The sequence below is a fragment of the Abramis brama genome (assembly GCF_963993115.1).
Source record: "Abramis brama genome assembly, chromosome: 25".
In the NCBI taxonomy this organism is placed as follows: Eukaryota; Metazoa; Chordata; class Actinopteri; order Cypriniformes; family Leuciscidae; genus Abramis; species Abramis brama.
In genome coordinates this window covers 18,713,013-18,725,067 of record NC_139987.1, presented here as the reverse complement: position 1 = coordinate 18,725,067, position 12,055 = coordinate 18,713,013, and the positions used below count along the sequence as shown (strand labels likewise).

Sequence of the window (12,055 nt, the reverse complement as noted above, 5' to 3'; positions counted from 1 at the left end):
AAACGTTACACTCACTTCTTTTTCTGGAGGTGCAGCAGGAACACGAATAGTTGGTACCGATCCTTTTTTCAGGAGCAGCTTCTTAGCAAAACCAGCTTTATATTGACCTCGTTTGTAAAGCAGTCTGGTGTGTGAAATGATTCGCGCAAACATGAAAGTATTGACGTTGTTCGTGGGGAATATTCCCTTCAAAAACAAACTCAGCCACTGCGTCTTCAGCGGTTCGGATTTACGAACATCAAAATGACTGCTGTGTTCCTTATTACACCCAAGAACAGAACACCACAATCGCTTAGACGCCATTCTGCTCATAGACAGTGCTCCAGCGTATCTACAATGACCGCACCAGTCCGCGCGGAATATGATTGACAGCTCGCTCACGAGCGAGGACGGGTCTGTGTTGAAACGCTGCTGTCAATCAACAATCGTGGGAGGGGCGTCGATTTTGTGAACAGCTTGATTTGAGATGGGGGAAAACATATAAGAAGATTAAAAAAAAACTTTTTTAAAATGGATTTTTATCATTTTATGATGGTTGTGTACAGGCACTGCCAACACACATTTCAGTACAATCAACTTGTAAAAGTGCATGTACCATTATATGACCCCTTTAACAATTTGGGAACAAAGTATAATTTGCACGGTTTGATGTGATATGATAAGCAATCATTAAATTTGATCAGCGTGATTTACTGCAAAACTTTTTTTCCTTAGTTGTTCAGAACAAAAGTGGATGTTACTTGTTCAGATGACATTTTCCGGTGAAAATTCTTATGTTAGTCATAATTCCAAAAAGTAGAATCTGTGATTCCGAATGACAGTATCCACACCGGCGTGGTGACTGACAGCCACACATTCTCCTCAAAACATTGGATTCATCCGCGCTGTGCCGTGCCGAGGAACAACCCACGTAAAGTTGATAATTCAGCGAATAACTGACATTTTATGCAGATTTCGAACAGAAAAACTACGGACTGCAGCTTTAAGTTTTAATAATTTTATGTGCTTTTGTCATTTTTTTTTTATATTTCTATTTAGCTTTAATTTATTTTCATTTTAGTGATTTTAGTATCGTATTTTCTGGAAAATAAGTGCATTTGACTAAGTCGCACTGGGTCCAAATTGCATTGTTGAGAGAAAAAAATAAACACTTAAGTCGCATCTGTGAAAAGTCACATTTTAATATTACATTAAGAATTAATGTAAAATACCGGTTTAAAAAAGGACATCTTATAAACAAACTTCATAAACGTGTATTTTAGTTCCCCTCACGCAACAACAAATCCTTCAAATTTTACAGTGTTCAGAACACTACAGGAATGAAAAATATATATAAAACAAACATAAATTATAATGGCATTCATTGTAAACAACATAAATTATAAAAGCCAAACCTAAATGAATTTATTTAGCTGCCAAGGCAACATTTTAAATTTGAAATAATTTTTTATGTTTTTTTTTTTAATAATTTGTTTTTATCATTTTAGTTTTAGCTTCAGTTTTAGTTTACAATAACAACACTGTTCTGAACAACTCGGAATGTTAAAGGGTAACTAAACCCTAAAACAACTTTTTTTAGTTAATGATTTGTAAGACTGGGGCTTTATTACTGTTCATTGATTCGAGTAAATTTTTTGACATTTGGGTATAAAGTGTTTTAATTCTACAATATATGGTGTAAAAATGTCTGAGTGCTGCCCTCTTCAGGTTGAACGGTGGCTACTGCAGTTGAATTTTCCTATTGGAAGTTGTGGTGCCGCGTGACGTAAGCTGGCACCAGCTCACCACGCCCTTGGCATAGGCTCAGCCCCTGGTATAAAAACATTTTGTTCCTCCGTCAAAACCACTGTAGCGAGTCAAGAGATGGAATTGCGAGTATTGAGAACGATCAGGATAGCGTATATTAGCATCTAGTTAGCATAGCATTTATATAGTTATTTAGCTTCTCCAAACAGCTCGCGCTGAAAAGCGACGCAGTGCCAAACGCTGCTCCTCCTGCATGGACTCCACCACCGCAGCGGCGTCTTGATGTTAGTGAGCATATATTTTTAATCACAATTTATGTTCCTTCCTATTAGGCTAAAGTTAACCCTCTGGGGTCGACAATCGCGTCGGCACGTTTTGCTGGATTTTTTCACATAGCAGCAAAATAGACTTAAAATACTCCGTCATTTATGGGCATACAGACTTAAGAAATATGAAAAAATAACATTGCGTTCTCATGGCAACTCATTCTCTGCTAATGTAAACATGCCTACAGAGCGCGCACGCTATTGAAACGCAGGTCTCAGGTGCGTTTCTTATTTCTTAAGTCTGCCCTTGTGCAGTCCCCTCTGTCTCCGCTGGGATCTGCCCACTTTTCCAGCATTTTTCAAATATTGCCAGTGGGTGGAGTCAGGCTCTGACCAGGGGTTGAGTTACCCTTTAAAGGAATAGTTCACCCAAAAATAAAAATGATCCCAGAATTTACTGGGATCCATCCTAGGTGTATATGACTTTCTTCTTTCAGCCAAACACAATTGGAGTTATATTAAATAAGAGTCTGGCTCTTCCCAGCTTTGTAATGGCATTGAATTGTCCCCGAGTTTTTGAAGCTCCAAAAAGTACATCCATCCATCATAAAAGTAATTTATATGACTCCAGTGAGTTAATAATAAATGCCTTCAGAAGCGAAGCAATGTGTTTTTGTAAGACAAATATCCATATTTAAAACAAAGTTTGCTAGATTAACTTTAACACTGAAATTTGAATCTATAGCCCTAAATGGTCAGAATAAAATGTGTTGTCAGATATCCACTGACATTAAAATTAGACAATTAGACAATCCACTGACAATAAAAGAGAGATGAACTCGAGACCTTTGCCATCCCTAGTGGAAATAAATCACTATGCCAACTAAGGAGTTGGAGTTTGGCTGGTTAACATGGCCCAATTAGACCCTGCTGGTACTGTAGATGAGGGTGAAATCATCTTTCTCCATTGACGGCCCTTTTTTTATAATGTGCATTTGTATGCCTTGCAAATTTAAACATGTTTTTTTGAGACAGCAGCAGAAACTATCCTTACTGTGACTCAGTTATAAAATCTCAAATGTTTCATTATATTGTTTTTCCTGTGACCACTCTGTTTTTTAGGGGTCACTTTCAAGGGTCCTGCGCCAGCTGAGCTGAGCTGAGGTGAATGGGAATGACGACAGATAGCTTTCTCCAGGTATTATAGACCTCCTTGTTCTGACCTTTATGTCTTTGATGTCTAGCAAGGTCCCGGAAGTTGTGTGCATTTGACAAGGTGGATAATTTTCTACGATCAACCCTATCTCACTTGACTCCCAAGTTAATAAAATGTAAATTGTATGCAGGAAGTAGGCCTACTCTTCTCCGCTGTACAAACACCATTCACCCGGTCAGGGAGACAGCAAGCTGACAGGCACAAACAGAACCCGGCATCATGCCTCCCCATTTCCAAAGGGAACTCGCGTCACAGATGACCTTTCGCCGTACGGTTCCCCTCTTCTCCCGATAATACATCATTAATCTCTCAATAGGCGGTGACATGGCAGACCTCTGCCGAAAGATTATTGTTTGCTTTTTCTCTCGTCGACTTCTAATTATCATCAGCTAATGACCGCGCCTTCCTACCCTTCAGATTTAATTAACACTCCAAAGAGAAGAGAGGGCCAAATGTTTGCTGAGAGTTTGGGTTAATCATCTGCATGTGACACAGTAAAGGGGTCAGACTTGGCGGGGATCTATTTTTATGATTCTACAAATGCTAAATATGAGCATACTGTGGTGATTACCCAGCGATGAGGCGAACGGCGATGAATAAAAACATTTTTAAGAAGATGTGACATATATACAAATGAGTTCGTGGCTTTGCCCTTTTCTAAACAACATTTCTAGTGTATGACTCAGTGTATAATGTTAGTAAAAGAGCGTGTTTAGCACATAACTGTGCAATTAGGCCAGTTTTACACATAGTGTGTCTGTACTTTATATATTAGGACTGCTCAATGAATCAAAATATAAAATTGTGATTATAAAGGCTGTGATTTAATTAAATAAATACATGTGCTACGTGATTTAGAATGAAGAGTGGCAATATTATTAAATATTATATTATCATTCTATAGTTGTACTGTAAATATAATTATTATTATTAATATTATTATTAATTTATATATATATATATAAAATCAAAAAAACAATATAACATAATATGTAGGTATTGTAGCATATTTCAAATCAGCAATTAAAAATCTGACAACACTGGTATCAAAATTTTGTTTATGTTAAAGTTATTCTTTAGGCTGTTCCAATTAATATGCATATACACTCTAAACTAAACAATTAAACTGGCAATTTACTTTTTAACTGAAAAAAGCAGGGCTTCCATTCCGATAGCCATCATATTAAAGGGATAGTTTACCCAACAATTAATATCTTGTCATTATTTACTCATCCTCATGTCTTTCCAAAACTGTATTAATTTCTTTCTTCTATTGATGACAAAAGAAGATATTCTGAAAAAGTTGTATGGGTATGGAACGACATGAGGGTGAGTAAATTATGACACACCTTTCATTTTTAGGTGAACTATCCCTTTTAAGAGTCAATTACATCACTCACATCAATTTTTTAACGTTCTGCATAGGTCAGATGTTCGAAACGTTATTTGTTTATGCTGCATAACATTGCTATCATATCAATTTATCCCAGTATATGTCGTTAATTGTGATCACGCAAGGCTCTGCAGCTGTGATCGCGTTGTCAGCTGTATATATATTCTTTTTAAGACCTGTTGTACAATCATTTCGAGTCTCTTAATCACTTACAAATTGAACAGTCACTTACAGTGATATTTTAGTGAACACAGTGTGCTTTCCACATGCTAATGGTTGGCCACATGCATGCATGCCTCTGGCCACAAACACCTACAAACCTAGAAATGTTTCTAAATTATAGAGTGAGGAGTGCAGTTTTCACACACACTTGCACTGAATCATCATTAAGAGTAGGTTTGAGAGAGATTTTCTCCGCCACAGGTGGGGGGTGTACGTGGAATCATTTCTTTCTGGCTGCATGTAAGATCTCTGACTAAACGAGCTTTCAACTGAACAAGCTATTAAAATGGGCCAACGAGCTGCACCGGCTCACTGCCCAGCCAGTAGCACTTTGTATGGTAAGTAGCCTCCTGTTTCCTGCCTGCGCTTCAGCCAATAGATTTTTGTGTGTTTCAAACCTTAATTCAATCTGCGCTGCTTCTACTCCGAGGCTGAGGCTCTCACCCAGGTGGAGGGATAATGGAAATGGAGGTGCCATATTGTAGAGGACCTGGAGCAATCTGAGGTTAAGATAGGGTATCGCAGAAGTGGCCAGAAAAAGAAACAGGCTCATTACAGCAAGCAGCCAGTGGGCTCCTGCTGCTTCAAATCCACAATCTCACCTGCCAAAAAAAAAAAAAACTGCGAGTCTTTTGGCCCGCAGAATCATCTCGTCTACACTTAACATCTCCATCTTACGGTTCTGTGGGGATGAGATGAAGGCTGCAAGTAGCATTAGGGAAAGAAAGCGTGAATTTAGACTTTTGTCGCTTATAAAAAGCTATGTTTTTCGTACATGGTAACCTTAGAGCACACTGTAAAAAGCAAAAAATGTGCCCTTGTTACCTAAAGGAGCTATTTACCTGACCTGATCCTTAATGTCTTAACTTTTCATCACTACCAAGCACTCTTACTTTTCAGCCTCACACCCGTAATGTCACTTCTGATGATCCAGTTGATTCCTAAAAGACAAAATCAAGACCCTACATGTTTTTAGTTATATATTTTGTTTCAACACATTATGGAAATAAAATCTTTGTGACAATACCTGTCTGTCTGTCTGTCTGTCTGTCTATATATCTATACATCATCCATCAATTTATCCATTCATAAATGTACATTATGATATCAGTCTGTCAGTCTATCTATCTATCTATCTATCTATCTATGTCTGTCTATCCATCTATCTATCTATCTGGTCTAGATATCCATCCATCCATTAACATATATAACTACTAACTGTCTATCTATCTATCTATCTATCTATCTATCTATCTATCTATCTATCTATGTCTGTCTATCCATCTATTTATCTATCTGGTCTAGATATCCATCCATCCATTAACATATATAACTACTAACTGTCTGTCTGTCTATCTATCTATCTATCTATCTATCTATCTATCTATCTATCTATCTATCTATCTATCTATCCATCCATCCATCTATCTGGTCTAGATATTCATCCATCCATCCATGTACATATATAACTACTATCTGTCTACGTATCTATCCATCCATCTATCTATCTATATATCTGGTCTAGATATCCATCCATCCATGTACATATATAACTCCAAACTGTCTACGTATCTATCCATCCATCTATCTGTACATCCGTCCATCTATCCATTCATCTGTATACATATATGACTAACTGTCAGTATTTCTCTCTATCTATCAGTCTGTCTGTCTGTCTGTCTATTGATCAAACTACATATGACCACCTACTTGTCTGTCTGTCTGGCATTTCACTCAGCTGTTACAGTATGCCAAGGTCATGGGTTCATGCAGGGAAAGCGCAAACCAATAACAAGTATACCTCGAACAAAGCCTCTTTGGATGACAGAGTCTGCCAAATGCATAAATATCGAAATATAATATGCTAAATTCACATATGGCATCTGAGACTAAATTTTGTTGACCTATAGTGTGTCACCAACCCAGAGTCTAGTAGAAACCCGTCTATTTGACAAAGACATGCAGCTTTCCTGTAAACACATCTGTGCTGCTCAATATTATTATGCATCCCAGACCCTTTTCTGTACCCCGGGGCTGTAAGCATAGACCCCTACTGCTAGGAATGGCAACAATAAACAGTCATAACTACTTATCATTTTATTGTCTGTTATTGTGTGTTTGTGTTGAGGAGGGGCTCAGTGCCACAGCTGATGCAGAATGATTTAAGCACACAAACAAATCCCCCCTCTCTCTTTCTCCATCCCATCTCTTGCCTCAACTCAAACCCACACATTCTTTTGTAATGAGAAGAAAATGAGGAAGCAGTTCCCAGAGCAGGCTGGTTTGAAGCTCCAGGCTGAGCATTAGTAAAAGTGTTATGACTCCACTGTCACTCCTCAGAGGAAAAAATAACTGGATGGAGAAGGGTTTTTTTAGGCACGTACATAATAGCAGAATAGCAAGCTTTAAAGCTGCTGACAAAAATAAAATATGCAAATGAACGTAGCTGTTATTGAAAGATATTTTAATTAAAATTGATTTGTGTGTGGGTAAGGATGAGTTTTTAAAAAAAATGTGTTCACAAATATGTCAAAAACTGACTTGTGAGGACATCTTAAGTGGTTCTCGTTATTTGAAAGACTTATAAATAAGCCAAATTATGTATATCAACTGCACTGTCAGAAATAGGGGTACAGTAGGAGTCCATTTCTGTCCCCCAAGGTACAATCTACATTAACGTACCCCATAGGGCTTATTATTGGACCACAAGGTACATAAATGTTCCTTTTTGAGGGTCAAAAAGCATTAAAAGGTACATATACGTACCGTTTCTTTTAAAGGTTAAGGTACAATATTGTACCCTTGAGGGTACAGCCACAGTGACAAGTCATTGTACCCCTAAAGCTACAATTAGGCTATGTACTTTATTTTCTGAGAGTGTGGTTTCTGTGAGGGTTGCGTTTAGGTAGGCTATGCTATTATTAATATCATTATCTTAATATGAAAATTATTGCAGGGGTCTTCGCTTATGTAGCTTCAAAGGCCTGTGTGTAAAGGTAGCGGTTTGAAAATGTCTGAAATAGGCTACAGTAATACGACTATACAAGTTGGTCATCGCAATCTGAAATTTCCATAAACAGCCAAATAGTTTTAGCTTTAGATCTAATAATGGAACATGTTTTATGTAAGGGTTGGGGTTAGGTGTGATATAAAGTAAATATGATTGACTTTACCATTTGTTTATGAGTGGTTCTTCCGAATATAGCTTCAGAAGTCTGTTTGTGTTTGTGTTTATGTGTGTGAGAGCACAAGAACACTCTAAATTAATCAAATGAGCATCCAAAGTAATTAGCTACTACTAATTACAACAACAACAACAACAATTACTAAAGTTAAAAGCACAGCAAAAATGTATTTTGAGTGACATACATGGCTGCCTACTAAAGGTAAAACAGCACCTCTCTGTGGACACACTAGGGTTGATCCATTCATTTTCATGACCTGGATGTTTCTTGAATTATTCTGTAGTTTAAATCACAGTTCATATGCCACAATTTGTGTACCATATATTGAGCAAGACAGCAAATACACGCATCTATCATTTCTTGGTGTGTGTCTGAGGCAGCATAAGTGTTCACAAACACTGGTCCCATGGGAGACTGTCGCCATGCACCGTCTCTCTAGTCTAATAAATATCACTAACTGTGTGTTTAGGCTACTAGTTAAAGGCAGGGTAGGTAGGAATGGTCTAAAAAACTTCTTTTTCAAATTTGTTTAAACTTTATGTTCATATCAATACATAATTAAAATGTAAGTACTCTGAAAAAGAAAGTATAAAAATCGAGTGTCTGTAGACCTCTCAGGACTGTTTTAAAGACAGTTCATTATTTCCATTCACTCCACCCCCTCCCTTCTGGGCTCCTTCCAAAGCCACGCCCCCAAAACACATGAACGCGCGACTCCAACCGCTGAGCTGAAGACGCATTATTTACCTGAGACAAGCAGAGAGGAAGGAGCACAGTGCATGTAGTGACATCATGTCAGAATCACATGTAATAAAAAAATCTAACGCTAATTGCTTATGAATATAAACAAATAAGATGTATTTTAGTACTCACTATCAAGCTAGCATATTGATATTGGTAAATTTAAAATATATATTTTTTGATTCGCTAACGAGCTAGTTATATAAGCTAAAAACAGGTTGCATTGATACACTTTTTTACATTACCATCAGTTATATTGTGATGAAGATGAATTTCGTGTAAGATTCATAACATATATGGTGTTCTGCATGTAGGGGTGGGAGATATTGACAAAAATGAATATCTCGATATTTTTTTCCAATATCTAGATATAGATATTCAGGCGATATTTTTGCCATCCTTCAAAGAAATGTGAGCAAACTGGCAAAGAAGGTCCAGTTGGTCTTTTGACTTGCTGCATTTGACCTATATTATTCTAGGCTATAGAAAAAACAATAAAGGAGCTAACTAAACAGAATCTGTGGCACCCCCTACTTTTTCCACTTACAAAAAAAAAAAAAAAAAAAAAAACTTAACTAGGCACTTCTTGCAACAGTGATTATTAAATCAAACAACAATATTGTTGATGATCAATTCAAAGTAAAAAAAAATTAACATTTTCAAAACGGTATAAATCCATTCATTTTTCCCCCAAAACGCTATAAATCCATCTTTTTTTTTTTTTTTTCTAAATTTATGGTTTGTCTTTTTAAAAAAGTTTTTGTCTTTTATTTTTCGTGTTTGCATTTATGAGGAAAAAACAATATTACTTGACAGTTCTCCATTATGGACGCGAGCGCTCTGAAAGCTGCACTGAGACTTTCAAACTTTAACAGAGACCTCAAAACAGAAAGCACAAAGCCTTTCTTTAAAACGAATTTCGTTTTGTATTAATTGTATCTTAATTTTAATATTTTTTTTTTTCATTAATTCATTAATATTTTCATTCCTGCATTAAATACATAAAGTAAATATAGGCTATCAATCACAACATAAGGTGCTTGAACTGGAGATTATATCATCGTGAACCGAACCGTAGCCTCGCCTCACAGGCCTAAAAAATGTGGAATATATTTACAGAAATCTGGTTCTAAACAAAACCATCCAAAACAAAATAAAACTATGTAGCCTAAATGTGCATTTCTCCGGTGCATGCGTTCACTAGCCTACTGCGAAGATCGCGAGTCAAATATCGTCAACTTCATCTTTGCAGCCGACACAGAAATTAATAAACAATTAAAATGTCTTATTGCAATATTTTACACATTCATAATCATTACTTTTGCTGGTTCTTTGAGGCAGCTTTTTAGGTTTATGGCGTTTTGGAAAAGAGCTCTTCACGTACAAACACCGTTTCACCAAGGCACAGCAGCCCTTCAGCACATAAGAACAAAAAGAGAAAAAGCACGGACTTACTAATTACGAAACTTTGATGTGGTTGAACAGCTGAAACAGTCACAAATTCCTCTGCAACTCAAACATTCGAAGGAAGAGAACAGCATTACAGTTTTCAGCGCGTCCTCCTTTGATTGCTGTGTTGTGACTGGAAAAGTGCATGCAGGAGCACATGCGCAAAATGTAGGTTTGTAAAATGTCCTTTTGTAAAATAAAAATAATTTTAGGGCGAAGCAGAGGAGGTCGTGCAAGAGGCCGTGGCGTGCAACTAGGGTCCGAGGAAGTAGAGGCTGAGGACGGGGTGGTCGCTGGAAAGCTACGCTGATATTGACACGCGTTTTATTTCTTTGTTTATCCAAAGACTTTTTGTTCATTACCTTTTCTTGTACTGTCTTCTTTTTTTTGCCTTGTTTGCCTTCACTAACTGCATGCCGGTAATGTGAATTTTGATTGCTCTTTCTCTGCCATTGTTTTGCTATTCCTAGGTTCAGTGCCTCTCGAATTCCTCAAATCAAACGTGCGCGCGGCCGCGCGCAAGTGGGCAGATCCCGTGGCAAAAGGGTTGTTGCCATGGTTGCGAGAGAGAGTGACAGTCGCCTAAGCCAATCCTTTGATTCGTCCCGAATCGAAATAATGAGCTGTGTTTAATACAGATTAAACGGTCTAGAGTCACTTGATTTTTATACTCTTTTTTTCAGAGTACTTACATTTTAATTATGTATTGATATATATAGAAAGTTTTAACAAATTTGGATCTTTTTTTTTTTTTATAGTCCTACCTACCCTGCCTTTAAGCGCGTGAAATAAGTAGCCTAAGCTCTAGTAGTTGTCAGCTGCAGTGCGGCATCGCTTGTCTATTTTTAATAATAATATTACGTGCTGTGTATTAATATTTCATCAGCGCACAGTCCAAAGCATAAAGAGCCAGACAAATCTGAAACTAACCTGGTTAAAACCTCGTCAAGAGTTTCTGATAAATAAACTCGGACGCGCGTGCAAGAGTCACGCGCGCAATGAATAGAAATGTAACCTACTTTCAGCATCACGCATCTGCTTGAAATGCACCAAAAACGCAATTATATAATCTAAAATGTTGATCTTACCTCGCCGGAACATCCTGAAGGTGCGGTGATGATGCGCTGTACTTTATCCCACTGTGATAGTCAAAATAAGCGTCTCATCTTTAATAATCCGTGTCATATGTGATAAAAGTTTGATCTGTTTTAATGATCTTCAAACGTGAGGCGATCCGCACCAAATACAAATTCTTAACTCTTGACCCCTGGTCTCAGGTATCGATTAAGATGGAAAACAACATCGCCGACATGGAAGTCTCACAGAAATCCCGAGATTTTTTTTATTTTTTTTTAAAGAGAGATGACTCCAAGAGATCGTAGCCAAAAATGTTTCATGTAAGCATCAGTTTAGCACTTATAACTGCCTCTAAAACCTTTCAGATAGCCATAACAACAGCATTTAAAGTTGTACAATATCAGTCGGTGTGACGGGAAAACAGCGTTGTGGTGCCGTATACCACTTTAACGATAAGTCAAATTACTGTTCTGTTTAAGTGACAGCGTTTGGATGCCAGAGATGCTCTGGTGGTTAACGGACGCCAGTCGCCGGTGAGTGTCTCTCTCCTCAGGAGTCGGAAAGCTGGAGCACTACTGGAGGAAGGTGTCGGGGAGGGGATCTGCGATGCCCGATTTGGGAAGGAACCATTCTTTTGAATCGAATCTTTTTAATGAATCAGTTCAATGAACAGCTCACAAATTAAACTGAATCATAGCGGTTCTGCAGTGTCATAACAAAACAGTGTCCTTGTTACATGTACTTACCATAGTAGCCTAAT

General features: G+C 37.6%; 1 protein-coding gene across 1 annotated transcript in view; it reads right to left on the bottom strand.

Moving 5' to 3' along the window:
• Nucleotides 1-11,846, bottom strand: part of rtn4rl1a (reticulon 4 receptor-like 1a) — a 121,229-nt gene extending 109,383 nt beyond the window's left edge. The window contains exon 1 of the mRNA XM_084103869.1: nt 11,307-11,846. Within this exon, the coding sequence (XP_083959995.1) occupies nt 11,307-11,319 (13 nt within the window). The 5' untranslated portion in view covers nt 11,320-11,846. The remainder of the gene's footprint in view (nt 1-11,306) is intronic.
• Nucleotides 11,847-12,055: the final 209 nt, after the last annotated feature.